We start from the raw sequence: 17,061 nt of genomic DNA on the forward strand, positions 1-17,061 counted from the left end.
TTAACAAAATTCGATATAAAAATTTTTAATCCATTCTAATCCATTTTTTACCATTTCTTCGAACTTCAGTTGCAATGCGCGGTATATAATTCAAAATAAAATTTAAACCATAGGATAGATCAATCTTGCTTTACACAGGTGAGTTGCACGACCGAGATTTCTAGTAGACCGTTACAACGAGCGATGTCGCTCTTTTCCAGCAAAGGGAAACGTGGATAGAACAGGTGAGGTTACGTTTCGAGATCAAACACCTGCTACAGCAGAAAACAGAATCTGACTTATAGAAAAACAACAGTGATCTCCGTTTCTCCAAACGATCATACATGGTAATCTTAATATTTATCGTATTCACTCCGATAATTCTCGTCTTTTCTACTTCTCTTCAGAATGTGTGTTGAAAAATTTCAAGCTCAATACTGTATGTCTACACTTTCTCCATGTGCGCATTTACACAACTGTAAGCATTGTTGACATATAAACTCACTCTTTATATCTTGATTTACAGGCGCGTTACTTCAGAGAAGAAGACATAGATGGTACGTTCGGATTTGCAATATTTTTGCTTTTTATTATTCATTTCGTGGAGCAAACATTTGCAACATGATTTTTACAGAATTCCGAGAGTGTTTCTACCTGTTTGCTCGAAGTGGCCAGATTCGCACCCTTGACGAGCTCACTATAATCATGAGATCTTTAGGATTGAGTCCGACCATCGCAGAATTAAACAAGTACATGAAGGACAAAGGTAAGAGTGTATGATTCTGAGGATACGTCAAGTTTTTTCTTACAAGAGAGCGAAACACGTTCCAATTCAAGGTGGGAAAATGTCTTTCGCTGATTTCCTGGAAGTAATGCATCTTCAAACTCGTGCGGAGGACTTACCGCAGGAAGTGATTAAGGCCTTTCAAGCCGCGGACACTTCTCACTCCGGTACTATTCCAGCACGACAATTGGCGCACATGTTGCTTTACTGGGGAGAACAACTGAGCAGCAAAGAAGGTAAGAGAGAGAGAGAGAGAGAGAGAAAAAGAGAAAGTGAGTAAATGATAGACGTAATTTATTTCTCATTTGTTTACATCGCTTCATTTTGTCATCTGTCACAGTGGAGCAAATCTTTCGCGAAGCCAACGTGTCTTTGAATGGACACATCAAGTACGAAGACTTTGTGAAAATAGCCTGCGCACCAGTACCTGATTATTACTAAGCATTTTTATGCAACTTTTTTATGCACATCTGAACATATATATTCTATATATTATATATTTTATAGATTTATATTCTGCTTCTTAAAACATGAAAGGTATGAGAGGGAAGAATGGTGTAATAAATTAGGATACACGCTTTCATAAGAGACTTTATATGTAAGTTATATAATAATTTAGATATTGTGTGTATGTGCGTGTGTGTGTGACGTTGATACGTGATTGATAGGTAATGGGTACAAGGAATAAAGGTTGTTCAATTGTTTATTCTCTTAACAATTGTATTTTCGACATCGTGATTTGAACATATCCCTAATATTAACAATATTTCTATTCCACATACAAATAATGAGTTTTTCATCGATAAGGAATATTTATTTTTTACGCGTACATGAGCGTGTACGCACACATACGATTTACATCACTTTATCTTGAAAAAACATTAAACTCTTAGATCTTTGTTCTGACGAGTATAAACTCATGTCTAAATTTATTCTTTAACAAATTCGATGCACATTTATCTCTTTATAGTAAAGTTATTAAATATTTTAACAACTTATTTTTTATTTATATACATATATATTCGATATGTATAACAAAATGGTTATATGTGTATATAACAGAAGCAAACACATGTGTGAATCTTTGAAAATTCTTTTTAGTAGATTTCTTTAGAAGAGAGAAAGATAAACAAATCAATTTACAGAATTGGCAATCTTATAGAAAACGTTGTAAAATAGTTTTTTTTTTTCAATTCAATTTTTATGTGCAATCAATACATAATCATTTTCAAATAGATTTACGTCAGAGTACATAGTTTTTTCTAAATACGTTAGAGTATTAATTAGTACGTAATTCCTTTAATATATAACGTGTTGCATTGAGATTCCCGGATTTATTCACTTTTGGGCAGCTCCGGTATCGGTGGCGGCGATCCGCATAAAATCACTGTCGTGCTGACGACAGTTATGAACAAGAAAATGCACAACAGCACGCGATCACTGACCAGCGCGACCTGTTTCCAATCTAATTCTGTCCTTTCTCGTCGATCTTGCTCGACCAAACGCCACTCGTTCCTCTCGATGGTCGCGTACACACGTCCTAGAACTCGGAACCACTGAGCCTCGAGGCTGCCTTCTCTCCTGAGATCTGTCGATTGTTCAACGCGAGTTATCAGACTGACGTGCTGACAAACGACTTAGACCAAAACGTTTAAAGTTTAAAGGAACGAAAACAGTTTGTACACAATAACAAGATTCGCGGAACGTTCATGAAAATAAATAAAATCTACGGATGTATTAGATTTCGTTTTTCAATTTTACACAAAACGAGGAAAAAAATGTCAACAAATTAATTGTCGAATGAAATAAAGTCTCACCTAGACTGGGACTGGTGCTGTTACTATCATCTCTCCTCGATGAATACTTGGAAGACACATGCTGCTCCGACGATTCGGGCCTGAAGTGCAACGGACAGCTGTTCTTTCTTCTTGGAAATTGTTCCGCCGACTCCTGCTGATATAACAAATCTCTGTGATCGCGCGATTGACAATCGCGTCATAACTTTTCTATAGAACGGGATAATGGCGTGTTTAGAAACTGTTTCGCAACACGGGAAAACTTTCTCCTTCTTCGTGAAATAACACGATAACGTGCGTGCGTTATTTAAAGATCAACGTTTTATTTACGTTTACTTCTATTTTTATATAAAAATGTAATTTTTTTTTCTCATGTATAAAATTATGTTACCGAGGTATATGTATGCGCGCACGTTGAAAGGAAACGCGTCCAAGGCTGTTGTTTTTTTTTTTTTTTTTTTAACGCTGTTATTTCACCGGAAGCGGCGCGACTCTCGGGATCGTTATCTGATCGCTGAGAGAAACGCGCAACGGATTATTGTCTAAATTTTATTTTATATTCAAATACGCGGTTGTGAGAAAAATATCCGGATGACGGATTTACGAAACGTTCCCTGTGTATTACAAAGAAAGAAAGAAACGTAACATTATGCATTTGCATTACGTTATCCGTTTTACCGATCTATTCTCCTCTTGGATATTCAGAAATACTATCCTGGATAATTTGTCTAAGACCAGCGATCGCACGATATTCGGCACTTGTATACCCCGAACTCCGCGATGATGTAAATTCAATGTCACGACCGCCAACGCGGAAGCGAACGACACCAGGCAAATGCTGACGCCGTAATAAAGACCTGAAAAAAACATTAAGAAGAAAAATTATTGACAAATAAATAAACATAGCGTGCAAATTTATTTTTTCTGAATGAAGAAATTTTAACTTGACGATTTTAACAAAATTATATTACTCGTATTAATTTTTTTCCTTTTGTTTCTGTTTCGATAATAAATGTATAATATGTCGATAATCGAAACTATCTTTATCTAGTTTTCTCCGTTTTCTTTGAAACAACAATGCTCTCTTCTCCGGATTCCTTTCCTTTGAAGATTAGCAGAAATAAAACAGTGCGTTAATCGTCTCGAGAAACTCCCGAGTGCATTGTTCCGCGAGTCTTTTAATGAAGAAGTCGCACAGCTGTGCGACAGTACTCGGACAGATGATATTTTGCGATGATATTTTTGCACCCATTTGACACATTTTCAAATTACAAAACAATAACAACAATGTTTATCAATTTAAACAAGAAAGAACAGCGATACGAATAGCGTGTTGTGAGAATTATTACAGAAGAATGTTGTGATTTCCTAGTTTTTATCAAGTCTTTGTGAGATCTTCTTTTGCGAGGCGCTGTTTCTTTCCTTGATTCTTCGAATTACACGACAAACAAAAACACCTGATGAAGCGCACTCACTTATTAGCGGTGTCTTCTCCGTGGGCGGCAAAGTTTCGCGTATTGTCATGAGAAACACCGTCATGGAGAGAAGGGCCGAGATACCGAGAGTGACTTTCTCTCCCGACTCGGAGGGCACGCAGAACACCAACAGGGCTGAAAGATAAACAACAAGAAAATCGTTCACGAAAAGTTTTACTTTTGCCGTTGAATACGTATTGAATCTCCGAATATATATATATATATTTCGCGAGAGAGAAAGAGATTTCGATTCGAAGTCATCTCGAGACAAACTTGAGAGTAGCAATAATCGACATCTGTAGAAATAGAACGTCTGTAGGAAGACTAGAAAAAGAGAAAAAAAAAAGAGAGCGAACGAGAACGCAGTTGTTTGGTGAGTAAAATACGATTTAGTTCTTATATCTCTTCTATATGTTATTGTCACGTGGAGAAATCACGTGTATTCTATATAGAGAATTTTCCGGCTACGTAAAACAATATACGCAACGATTTTTCCGATAATAAAATCGCTGTTATTTTTATCTGTCCCACAATAATCCTCGCTTCCTCATCAGTATTATCGAAAAGCCATCAATTATCGAAAAACCATTTATTGTTCCATTTATTCGAATCGTTATTGCCGTGCTCGATTTTATGCGCGCGCTTGCTCTTTTAATTGTTTTATTTATATTTATTCCCGCGTGTATATATTTGTGTATGTCACTTTATGCGTAGGTAATTGTAATTGAGCAATTTCTACTTTTTATTTTTTTTTTTCTTTGCATCGAAAGATCTCGTTTCTCAGCCAGCAGCCGCCGATTTACGCAGGTGGCTTCGATGTCGGGCAAAATCCTCGGCAAATTTCTTTCATTATCGGATAAGCGGCAACAGCGAAATGTAATGAAACGCTTCGCGCTACAGTTTCCTTAGAGAGACGGTGACTTCTTTTTTTTTTTTTTTTTTGTTTTTAATTTGTTTCCTCTTGCACAAATCCTAACGAGATTAGATACTACTTTTCAAACTGACGTTGCTGCGTTAATATTCGTTTTTTGCAATTACAAAAAATTAGATTCGGCAATTAAATCAAATTAATCAAATCTCGAGTATACGAAAAGACGATCACTCGTTTGTTATTTTTCTTTATCGCGCTTTCTCTCTCGCTACTTAATAAAACACTCCTTCGTTTCTTCGAAAGATACGAACAAACTATTATACACTTTCATTAGATCCGCATCTCTCGCGTTCGTCTGGATGAAGTCTCGAGTTTCTTATGCAAGCAGGTCGTGCGGAAAGATCAGAAGAGCGAGCCTCTATTTAATCTCGTTGTATATGACTTCTTATGCAGGTTGCCTTGCAGACGAGCATTTATTTATGAAATTTTTTTTGCACAAACGCCCACTAACGATATTGAACTCATGTATATTCCCTTATCTTTTGTATATGTTAAATAACAAATGACACGGAGACGATCGAGAATCGCGTTATCGCGTCGTGAACTGCTTCAATTCTCGATGTTCGAAAAAACACTTAATCCTATATTCTGTAAACCCTGACATTTAAGTCCGACACGGCTTTTTACTGATTAAAACGTTGCAAAAAATCTGTAAAAATTCATGGGGTTTTATTCGATATTCTAAATTAAGGAAATAACATTAGTTTTGATAATTTTTTAGAAACTTCACCACTTTTAAGTAGTTCTTAAGATATCTCATTTTCAAAAATCGCTCGGAAACACATATTCAAGAGTTTACAGAAGTTTAAATCCGAGTTTCACAAAAAGTATTTTTCGAACCAATAAAATCCACTCTCTAGTTTTGCTAATTAGAATATTATTAAATTTTAGTTAAAATTATTTGTCTAATATTAAGATAAGAATTATTTTAAATTTATATACATTTACGTGCGCTCTTCTCTCTTACCCATGCCATTGATCAGTATACAAGGTAGAATCAGGTTGAAGACGTAGAACATCGGACGTCGCCGCAGGCGAATCTCGTAGGTGATGTCGGGGTACGGTTCTTCGCAGCAGGAGTAGTACTCAACGTTTCTGCGGGCGGTGAAATTCAGAAGCTGGAACTCGCCGTTCTCCTGATAATTGCTCACGTCCCCTTGCTCGCTCTGCCTCTGCAGTTCGAGCTGATGCCGGTAAGAGATTTCCGCGGTGTGAGTTTACAACGTTTTCTCGTTCGCGACAGCCGACGACAGCGCAAAGTCGCCATTGTTTCGCAATGGGCGAACAAAAAAAAAAGTCACAAGCAAGACCGATTAGGTACAGACGTATACAAATAAATAAAAAAACAAAAGAACGGGATTGGAAATTCGATCGATGGAAGCACAAAAAATGATTATGAAACTTGGAAGTAATTCCTAATAAGTATATTATAAATTGCACGATGACAACGTGTCTTCGACTTTCGCGCGACCAGGAAAAGCGACGGCGGGTGTGCGCAATGTATATTCAACGGGAAAAAAAGAAACTGGAAAAACTCGGCGAAACGAAATATTTATTCGATAAAATCTCTATCGCGCAGAGAGCTAACAGATCCTATTTTTTTTAACTTATGTCCAAAGTTTCTTTCTTCTCGAATGTTTGATTAATGAGAAATCTTTTGCGAGAGTTTCCGCTTAGGAAGTAAATGATCGGCGCTGTGAAAATCTGGTCACTCTGAGAACACAAGAGATGATTAATGCCAAGAACTTGGAAAAATTTTCCTCCGAGTGTTTTAAACCGCGCGATGACGCCCTCGACCTTTGAGCGACCGCGGGAAAAGCGGCGGCAGCAGCTACGCAAAGTGTATTCAACGTGGAGAAAATGGGAAAACTCTGTTGAAAGATAGGCAGAAAGAACTCGAAGCGCGGAGGCGAACGAAACGTTCAATACGAGAGGCTCTCGTATTGAATTCTTCTCGCGATGCCTGCGGATTAAGCTCTTCGATCTGCCCGAACCATTTTCATGACTTGGCAGGCCCGGATGTTTTCGATTCCACTAGCTGTATGGAAACGTCCCCCAAACTTTTTCGAAGGCCGATCGGCTTTGCTTTGCCAACAACTTTTTTTTTGTTTTTGTTTTCTTGCGTGCACAAAATTCATTTCGTCGTACACAAAAAGCGCAGACATGTACCGCGTCGAAATTACGTGCGAAGATCAATGAGACAAAGACGCACTTTCTATACTGCAAATTCTATATCTGCGTATACTGCAAATTTCATATTTGCATTATCGAGTGATTTGTTCCGACAGATTCAATTGTTGTTGCGAGGAAGAAGAGAATTTTGATTAAAGAAAAAATTGGATATTCAATTATGCAAACGCAAAAAACTCTTCGACTATTTGCATTGGCGCGAATTCGGAAACCGGTGCTGCGTGCAAATGTAAAAAAGTGCAGAAAACGTGAAACTTACTCGGTAACCGTCGTATGTCCAAGAGGCCCATTTGAGAGCGCAGCGCTGCTCGTCAAACGGGAAGAACTCCACGTTTATGTTGCAACTGCTGCGAAAGATACCGTGGCTCAGCCAGACCACCTCGCCCGTGTATCTCACGATCACGTTTGTATTGATGACCGACGAACTGTATTGCGGATCCGCGCTAAAATCAGAACGTTGGGAAAAAAAAACACAACAACGAAACATCAAAACCCTTTTATTTCAATCACACAACTGTGTGTGCGATCTTTGAGGAAAAAACGTCATATAAATTTACAAACCTTTACAGAACATTATTTTGCATAATTTATTGATTTATTAGAATAAACGGAAATTATTTCTTTTTTAGTACGCCAAAAAAATACAGATATTTTCAGTGTTTCGAAACGCGAACACATTATCGACTTATTAAGAAATAAAATATCACATTATTGTTCAAATTCTCAACTTTTTTACATACTTTTTTTTACAAATTATAGAAGAAAAAATTTATCGATCTTGACTTTTAGTTTTTTCTGTTGTCAATACTTTTGCAAAGCATCCCGCGGCGTAAAAGAAAAAAAATCTCGAAACGATATCGCGGAATCAAGGTGTAAAGCTCTCGAGAGAAAATACGTATGGTCTGTGTTCGTGCGCAATATATGCGCTGTCACATTGGAATATAGATTTCGAAACTCGCGACACTTATTTTCCTGTTTATTTACATGTCGGACAACTATCTCACCTGTTATATAAAATCGTATCGGGCCGCCAGACGCGATTGTAAGGAATTCGGATCACTTCGATTCCGGCGAATTCCGTGGAGTTCCATTTCAAGTGATGGTCGATCCAAATCTGCGTGACCCAACAGTTGGTCGTGAGTATTTGGTTTTTTTCGTCCTGTACAATAAAATTTTAACGCAATCACAAGATTAAAAAACGAAAAAAGAGAAGTATAAAACACGCGACGTGTTGACACAGCGTAGGATAATTGATAATTAACGTCAGAAACCCCGATAGAAAGCGATTTTGCGGCACTTAATTAGCTTCCCGCGATCGTGCGAACTCGGAAACTGACGAATTCCGCGACGCGTTATCTCAATGAGCATCGACGCGTAAATTATTACATAGCCGCGTTCGATGCGCGAGGACTCTAATTGCATCTCGTTATTTTATATACGTGCGAAACATAAATATTCAAAGTTCCGCGCCGTTCCTTCTTTCCGGAGAATCTTCCGCTCGTCGGTCTGCTTCAACTGTTGCGAACTTGCGAATGGTGAGCCTCCCTAAATTGGATGAACTTTAATATTCCGCAGTAATTTCGAAAATTCATATGACATTTCAAATTTTTTTTACACTGTAAAACAACGGTAGTGGTTGCTATGCAGCTAGTTTTACGATGATAAAGATGGATGTTTATGGACCGTCTCCGCAAGAGACTGTATCATTCTTGCTAATGCTCGATATCCATCTTCGTGTGTACGAAACCTACAGCAGATATCTACTGCAAAAAGTCTACGGAATGCTACGATCTAATACCAAAGAGAGAGATACTATCATTCTACGTATAATATTCCAAATATGCTATATTGTGTACGAGAGAAGATATGCTAAGAATTTAATCGATGTGTTTTGATCGTTTGTATTTAAAAAAAAAACAAAAAAACACATATATATATATATATATACACATATGTATATATGCAAGGAGAAAACAAACGCGCTGTTAAAAGTCACACAGCAAAACTTTCATGTCGATAAAAACCGAACAATCACGTATAATATTTTTTTCTTTTTATATTTATTTTTATTTTTCCTCCATATGGATATTCCCTTTTTCTACATTGAGAGAAAATCTTTTTCCGTTACATCACACACACACAGACACACACACACACACACATCGTCGTTATTTGCAAGAAATATTTTTTGTCGCAATTCTTTGTTTTATTATATCAATTCAGCAGTTTCCGAAATTCCGCGAATATGTGAAAAATGTTTCTTGAAGAAATCCGCGACCCAACTTAGTTTTCCCGTTTCTTCGTGCGTGTGAGATTTTCCGCGAATTACGGAAGATCCGTCTTTTTTAGTATTTTTTTATTGTTAAATTTTGGTAAAGGAGATGAACGAAGGCATTTGTGAATGTGTGTCAGACGCTGATATTTCTATTTTACCGTTATCGTCAATATTTCATTGCGGAAAATGTAACGTGTAGATATATATACACACACGACACGTATTCCGTTCGGCGATGTCGCGTTCAATTTGTCTAGCCGTTTCAATAGAAATCTAACATCGGATCACGTTTTAAAATATACGAAAATACGAATCACGTGGTACACGCTTATATACAAAATTCACGTTTATGTTCGTTATAGATTATCTATAAATAGAGATGATCGTTTGTTTACGCGTCAGTAATTTGATTGAGAAAATTTGAACAAAGAGAGTTCGAAGTGAGAGAAAAAATCCCTCGCTTTTTTTTATTTTTGAATTTGCACGCACGTGAAATCAGCAGATAACTTAGTGCGCAAAGAGTGGATATAATAAAATTTATTTTAAATCGCAACAAGAACATCGTATATATCTATATACCGTCTCCCTGAAAGGGCACTAAACGTAGTCGTCTCGTGAACGGGCCAATCGAATTTTCTTGCTTCAAGTATCGATTTTTTAAGATTGCTCGCGCTTGAATACTCACAACGTCGATAATATGATGAAGAGCGAGTCCGAAGATCACGACCAAAGGCTGGGACGAATTTTTAGCTGGTCTCGCGCCGGCGTCATACCCGTCCAGCAGGTGCTTCATCAATCTGTATTCGTCGCTGTGCTTGTCGCACACACCTGAGCATACGGAACAATTATATCGCGGTGTTTAAAAATTGTCTTTAAACATTATCGAGTTTATGGACTAATAGATTTGGCAAATAAAGAAAGCTTGTATGGCGTAACAAAAAATTATCGCTGTCGGGTTCTCGTACATACAACTGGCGTCAAAAAAAGCGTTGAGAGTCGTTCAAAGTATATGTAACGGGTATAAAATTAAACGCGAGAAGAGACGCGCAACACAGTCTCAGGAAGCGATCTCCGCAATGAACCGACTTCAGAGATTTCTTTCACCGCGCGGACCTTTCTCTCTGATCACGGACTCTGATCCATTTCGTAACGTGGATGCGCGCTCGTCTATTATAGCGATCATCTATGTGATCAGAGCAACGCTGGTCCCATCCCCATTGAACGACCATTGTGCTGTGAAGCGTGGTGAAACCTGTCAGAGGACCAGCTAATTTCAGTTCGGTCTCTCATCTCTTCTTGTACGGGACGTACGAGAGGAAGAGTGAAACGGGAGAAATGCCGTGAGGAAAATAAGTGATATTTGTCGCCGGTAATTAAGAGAATGAGTCTTCGCGATCTTTATCCAACTCTCGCTCGTCGATGTCAATCGACAGATGAAATGAGCGTCGTCGAAGCGAATTTTCCACAAATTGCATGAGCGTTGCGGTATTCTTTAACGCATTCTTTTAATTTTCTTGATCTTTTTACGACGACGCTTCTTTATCAGTAAAAATGTTAAAGCATTCACATTCTCGAGTAATTAACTGAGGATGCAAGAGATATTCCCAAGTGTAAAACAAAATATTATTTGTTTTAAATATTGTTCGTATATAATATTTTTATAACGTAATAGGTTGTGTCCAAAATTCTGGAAGCGATCAAGCGGAATATTTTCAATCGAGAAGCGTTGAAGTTTATTTATAACCGTATAAAATAATCTTCTAAGTGTATCACCAATACACACACTTGGCGGTAAAATGTTGAAAAGACTGATGAGGCAAAAAGCTCGTATTACAAAAAAATAAGCATAAAATTAGAACATTAATAGGATGTTAAATTAAACTAACAAATTAGATTAATAAATTTCATCGAGATTTCTCTCAAACTCGATTATTAATTGATTTTAATTTGGAATTTGTTCTAAAAATCTGGTTAGTTACAGAAGTTCTTTCGCTAATATAAAAGTATTTCTTGTTCTCAAATCTGTGATTTTTCTTCCGCGAATCCTTCGGTATTCTCGAGCGAGCATATGGTCTGGGAAGATATTCTCACCGATCGAAAAATGAACCGCGGCGTCTGCCTGTCACCGCAGCGTGAGACGTAAATCGAAAAATCTTGCGGATTTGTAATGAGATCGCACGTTGAATGTCGATACTCTGTATGAACCGCGAAATATCTCGCGGGATTTAACTGACTGACGTTGAATTTCTTCGTACAAAACGGTTCTGTCTGTGCGAAGACATCTCTCCATCTAGAGATTACTTCTTCCCCTCCTCTTTTCTCTATGATATGAAGATACATTTCTAGGGAGATATCTTCGGCAAAAGTTAAATCTCGCACAATACATATATATCGTCAAAATATAAGTTTAATTGACAAAAATAAAATACGTGAGAGGAAGAGAGTTAAGAGATCGTCAGAAAAGTTACTAAGTCGAAAAATCAGAGAAGAAAGTATATTTTTTTACAAAAACTTCACAACTCTAGATATAAAAAATACAATATATAGATTATTAGAAATTACTGAGAAACTAATTGACATTTGTGATAATAAATACACCAAATATTTATATTTTTTATTATCTTCTCGTGAAACAGTTGAACTGTTCGCGCACAATTGTGTAAATTATTTACATAAATATTTTAACAAATGAAAGAGAGAGAAAAGAATAGCGTTTGTAGAAAAATTATATAATTGTCAAATACAAAATTCCGCTAAAATGCTGCAGAAATATGAACCGATTTACTAATTTTAAGCTTGAATTCCACGACGGTGAATATGCAAATGCCACGGTGTTCCGATCACCGAATTTGATAGCAAAGAGGAGGCATCTGATGGTCCCTTGAATGGCGACTGATTCGCAAACGTTTACATTGCTACCTATATACGTCGCAAACATACCGTAACGAGGTTCAGCTTAAGACACGTGTCGAGCGAAATCTTCGGCGCGAAAATTCTCTTTCAGTGATTCAATTGTTGATCTTGTTTGAATTAAAAATATTTCTTTGTCGTGTATAAATTTCGTGAATATTGCAAAATCATCGAATTGTCCGCAAAACGAGAAATCTTTGATTCTCTCGAGGTCACGAGAGATCGCAAAACTAACAAAATGACCGCGACGGTCGAGGACACTTCTAAAAATGGCTCACAATTTAACGTCATTGCGGCCTTGACAATTTGATCGCGTCACACTAATTTACATCTCAGACGTCTTTGATATCAGCGGTGTGTAGCCGCGACGAACAAAAGTTATAACGGAGCTTTGATACCCGACAATATCTAAACAAACGTTCTTGACGTGTTGCACTTTTGGTACCGCCGAGAACCTTGAAAAATCCTTTATCGAGACGATCCACATTTTTCTAAGCCCCCGAAAAATTACACCGAAGGGAAAGAACGAACAAATCAAATTTTTACAAAAAAATTTCACAAAAAAAACAACTTCGTTTACCAAACTAGTTATCTTCCTTCGCGTTCGCCACGTTTTAATGAAATTTTTCACGTCGATAGCAAGTTCAAGGTTGAACGAAAAAACTTTGTTACTGTCAAGTTTTTTTAAAATCTGGATATTAAAAAGTATGTTTATATATTTTTAACCAGTACGTCTGTGTGTGTCCCCTAAAGTGCCGGTTTTGAATCAGCATTAACATATTAAATGTTTCAATAATTACGCAAGTTAAATGAGAAACATTTAATTAAATTTGTAAAAATCTGCTGTAAAAAAACTACCTCAAAATCAAGATCCCGAGATTCCAAGATCAAGATTATAAATTTGTGTAATTTGCGAGAATTTCTATAATTACTTTTAATTCAGAAATATATCAACAGCACTATGTTACAATAATAATAATAATAATAATCAAAGAAAAACCTACGTTTCATCTAAAACAAAAAATAAAAAATACAACATTTCTCACGCACTCACCATTTTTGAAGGCGATAATCAGAAACAACGCATATTGAAGAAACACGACGACAGACGGCGACATCGAATTTGAAGGTCTGCTTAACAGCGTGACCGCCTAGATACGACTGATGTATAACGGCGGTTTTCAACCACCGTGCAATTTCACCCCTGAAGCCTGCGCCACTCCTACCGCGGATTTCCAAAGGAAATTCGCGCAGGCGTTTATCGAAACAATGGAGAGACATACAAGCGTCGGGTGTAGGAAGACGCGGACATGTGTACATACATTCTTGAATTTTTTGTTAGAATAAACTTGATTTATTCCGTTTGAAATCGTTTTGCATTCGTGATGAAATTTCTGACAAAAGATTTTTTAACTTCGACTTTTCTTTGTTTTTTTTTTTTGTAGAAGAGAAATATATTTATTGTATATTTTTCTGTTTTTTTTCATACACGCGTTCCCGTATAAAAACTTACATCACAATTAATTAATTCACACACTTTACAGAGATATGAAAATATTTAATGTGTCGCATTGTTATTACAATAAATTACAAAAACAATAAATAGCACACATGAGTTTTGAAACTGGAGATTACATGTATATATATATATATAACATATGTATATAAATTTTTTTACAACCAATCGTAGAAAACAAGAAATCTTTTTACAAATTTATATATTTGCGAGTAATAAAATTTGTTAATAAATAGATTACAAGCGATACTCAAATTAATAGATCTTACTCTACATCGTTTCTCTCCCGCTAATATGTATATAAAAAAAAGGTAATATTTATCGAGCGATAAATTTGAATTAAAAAAAAATTAGGTTTACAAAATTCCCTATACTTTTGCTATATTACATTCTGGCACTTGAGACTAGTGATGTGAGGTGGATGGAATATTTTAAGAATATTTTCTATCCTTTTTTGAGAGACGGAAAATAGTCTCAGAATATTCTATCATCTCAGAGAGTGTATATTTCTAGAATAATAATCCCTCACATCACTAATTAAGACCATCAATGGCGGTAGGCCGAGTTGGAATCAGCTGGAAAACCCGGGGTTAGTATGTTCTATGACGCAACGTCGGCAATAGCGTTTGACAGCGCGGTAACCGACCCACGTGACTCTCGAACACTCGCCTATGTTGAGCTGGCGCAAGCCGCGCACGTAGTAGGCCAGCGCTTCGAGGCCGGCGTCGGTGACTCTCTCGCATCCGCACAGGGATAGCTTTTTTAGGTTGGGACAGCCGGTGGAGAGAGCCTCGAGAGTCGCGTCGCCGATGTCGCACTTGCCGATGTCGAGGGCGCGCATACGCGGACAACCGCGCGCCAAGGCGATGGTCGCGCTGTCGCTGAGCGCTTCGCAACCGCGGGCGTTCAGATAGCGCAGTTTGTAGCAGTGACGAGCGACGACCAGCAAGCCGGCGTCGGACACGCGGTCGCATTTGCCCACGGAGAAGTAGCGGAGTGACGGGCCGAGGCGCGCCGCCAGCTCGCGCACTCCGAAATCCGTTACCTTCACGCAGTCCGATACCGACAGCTGACGCAGACTCGCGCAATACGAAGCGATCGCGACCAGACTGGCGTCGGTGATGCGAGCGCATCTACGCAGATAGAGACATCCCAGATGCGGCATACGCGACACGCTGAGCACCAAACCGGAATCCTCGATTCCGTGGCAGTCGCTGAGATCGAGCGACTGCAGTTGCAGGGTGGTGGTGCGACCGCAGGCACGAGTGACGTTGGGACAACCCGTTAGATCGAGTTCCCTGAGATGGGCGCAGCTGTCCAACACGGCGGTGACATTGGCGTCGGTAACGCGACGCGAGTGTCGCAGCACCAATGAAGTTAAATTGAGGTACTGCAACTGAGCGAAAATACCAGGCAGTCCGGTGGCACCTTCCAGAACCAGACGACGAATACACGTGTGGCATCCGCGACGTGTGAGCGCGTTAAGAGCCGCGGTGGCATTTTGCGGATATCGCACTTCAACTTCTCGCCAGAGCGCCGGGTGCCACGCGATCTCCCAGAGACGCCGGCATGTCTGCGCTAGGGAGCAACGGTCACGAGTATCGAGCCAGCTGAAGATTCTCAGCAGCAGATTGTCATCGAGTTGACACAGGTCGTTGACCGCGGTATGGTGAATCAAATGGTGCTGCGGCGGCGGTTGTTGCTGTTGCTGCTGCTGGCGAATCGGCGTGCACAGCACGCTCGGCGTAGACAGGGACGATGACGACGCAGTGCGGCAGGCATTGTTATCGAGAGTGTGATAGCCCAAATCGATGGCGTCCGCACCTGGCCGATATACGCTGATCTTCTGCGACGAGTAGCCTCCTCCTTGCTCAGAGCCGGTCTTCTGCTCCCCGAAACTGGGAAAGAAAAGCGGGCATGATCCGTCCATTCCATGCTCCGTTCTGCAATATTTTTTTTCCACTTATTACACTTTTTAACATTAATATATACATATTTAATATTAATATATGTACAACAAAAATCGTATTTCGATAAAACTTTTTACATAAATATTTAATTATGTGAAAAAAAATACAAATAAATGAAGATTTTCAATTTTATGTAAAACACAGATGAGATTTCGATAATTCCAGTCTATATTATATTATTATAGTATTTAGAAACGTGAATATTAATAAATATAAACGACTTCGAATTTACGATGATCCAAAATATTTTACATTTCAAGTAAACTTCGGTATTCACACATACCGTACGCAGAAAAAATGCAATATTTTTTTCTGCAAATCTCGGCTGCATAGCAAGTCTAAACTTTCGCGTAGCCTTATCTGAATTACAATGCAAAGTCTTATGTTCTCTTTGTTGTGTTCGTTTAATTTTTAATTATGCAAGATGTACTTACAACAGGATGCCAGAGGACAGGACGAGTCAGCGACCGTGCGTGACATCACCGAGCAATATCGATCTATCCGCCACCTTCTCCATGTTGATCTCGCATTCCAATTCCCGAAGCAGCTGCAGGGCCCAAGTACGTTTTGTAAGACTAGTTTGGGCCTTAAAAATGGAGTCTATCCGATCCGTCGCGCGGATATCTTAAACGATCTCAAAACGATCACGTCGAATTGTTCACAAAGCTGTCGAGGAATGCGCGTTTTTCGAATGCGAAATGGATAATTTGACACATGACAGGCCCTCGACACACTTACGTGGTCCCATACCATGGTCAACCATGGTATAGTGCATGATAGCGCGTGATATAGTTGCTGCGTTCGGTTTCGCAACGCCTCTAGATTTGCAAGACCGAACGCGGTCGGTATTATGGTGTGTAATTTTAGAGCCCGTTTCACCGTCGACGATTAACTTTCTAAACCTATTGTTCCATTAGAATCGACCAATCGTATCGATCGATTAGCAGAATTGACCAATCACGGTTGTTTGCGAAGTATATATTTTTTTACATGTCCCGGTCTAAAGGCTTGTGTCCACGAGATGTTGGAAATCGGTATCGGAGTTTTGACCGCACACACATATAAGGATGCATGCCGACGGAGAAACAGACGGCGAACTCTTTGGCGAGGGTAACGAAAAAGAGAATATAATGAGGAAGTAGTCGATTAGAATAATTCTGTTTTAATTCCGTTTTATTTTTTGGCGACTGAACTTTGCATGTGACACACAGAAAGAAAACAAAGAAACACTTCTA

At 38.6% G+C, this 17,061-nt stretch overlaps 3 protein-coding genes across 5 annotated transcripts; 1 reads left to right on the top strand and 2 right to left on the bottom strand.

Annotated features, from left to right (window-relative positions):
- Positions 1 to 187: 187 nt before the first annotated feature.
- On the top strand, positions 188 to 1,344 carry LOC109855382 (calmodulin-like protein 4). Its single transcript, XM_020429587.1, has 5 exons — positions 188 to 326; positions 506 to 536; positions 614 to 745; positions 817 to 999; positions 1,104 to 1,344. Exons 1-5 carry the CDS (start codon positions 324 to 326, stop codon positions 1,202 to 1,204), a joined length of 450 nt encoding a protein of 149 aa, XP_020285176.1. The 5' UTR covers positions 188 to 323; the 3' UTR covers positions 1,205 to 1,344.
- Positions 1,345 to 1,942: 598 nt separating this feature from the next.
- On the bottom strand, positions 1,943 to 13,469 carry LOC109855392 (neuronal acetylcholine receptor subunit alpha-10-like). Of its 3 annotated transcripts, none has more exons than XM_020429610.1 (9): positions 13,395 to 13,469; positions 10,116 to 10,258; positions 8,160 to 8,314; positions 7,415 to 7,598; positions 5,933 to 6,137; positions 4,035 to 4,169; positions 3,238 to 3,416; positions 2,581 to 2,716; positions 1,943 to 2,351 (listed from the first exon to the last, which is right to left on the bottom strand). In XM_020429610.1, exons 1-9 carry the CDS (start codon positions 13,456 to 13,458, stop codon positions 2,098 to 2,100), a joined length of 1,455 nt encoding a protein of 484 aa, XP_020285199.1. In that variant the 5' UTR covers positions 13,459 to 13,469; the 3' UTR covers positions 1,943 to 2,097. The 3 variants fall into 3 exon arrangements, with proteins under 3 accessions (XP_020285199.1, XP_020285197.1, XP_020285196.1); XM_020429608.1 differs by having other exon boundaries at positions 2,581 to 2,713; positions 5,933 to 6,149; XM_020429607.1 differs by having other exon boundaries at positions 5,933 to 6,149.
- Positions 13,470 to 13,877: 408 nt separating this feature from the next.
- On the bottom strand, positions 13,878 to 16,647 carry LOC109855399 (F-box/LRR-repeat protein 7). The gene is made up of 2 exons (XM_020429624.1): positions 16,261 to 16,647; positions 13,878 to 15,799 (listed from the first exon to the last, which is right to left on the bottom strand). The coding sequence occupies exon 2, from the start codon at positions 15,784 to 15,786 to the stop codon at positions 14,428 to 14,430; it is 1,359 nt and encodes a 452-aa protein (XP_020285213.1). The 5' UTR covers positions 15,787 to 15,799; positions 16,261 to 16,647; the 3' UTR covers positions 13,878 to 14,427.
- Between the last annotated feature and the right edge of the window lie 414 nt (positions 16,648 to 17,061).

This window comes from Pseudomyrmex gracilis, unplaced genomic scaffold (assembly GCF_002006095.1).
Source record: "Pseudomyrmex gracilis isolate BER0280 unplaced genomic scaffold, ASM200609v1 scaffold_88, whole genome shotgun sequence".
Taxonomy (NCBI): Eukaryota; Metazoa; Arthropoda; class Insecta; order Hymenoptera; family Formicidae; genus Pseudomyrmex; species Pseudomyrmex gracilis.

Coding starts and splice junctions, on each gene's coding strand:
- LOC109855382 (XM_020429587.1), top strand. Junction 537..613: donor CAGAGAAGAAGACATAGATG/GTACGTTCGGAT, acceptor TGATTTTTACAG/AATTCCGAGAGTGTTTCTAC. Junction 1,000..1,103: donor ACAACTGAGCAGCAAAGAAG/GTAAGAGAGAGA, acceptor CATCTGTCACAG/TGGAGCAAATCTTTCGCGAA.
- LOC109855392 (XM_020429607.1), bottom strand. CDS start 13,458: ATGTCGCCGTCTGTCGTCGTGTTTCTTCAATATGCGTTGTTTCTGATT. Junction 8,315..10,115: donor TTCATCATATTATCGACGTT/GTGAGTATTCAA, acceptor TTTATTGTACAG/GACGAAAAAAACCAAATACT. Junction 4,170..5,932: donor TATACTGATCAATGGCATGG/GTAAGAGAGAAG, acceptor TTTATCTTTCAG/CCCTGTTGGTGTTCTGCGTG.
- LOC109855399 (XM_020429624.1), bottom strand. CDS start 15,786: ATGGACGGATCATGCCCGCTTTTCTTTCCCAGTTTCGGGGAGCAGAAG.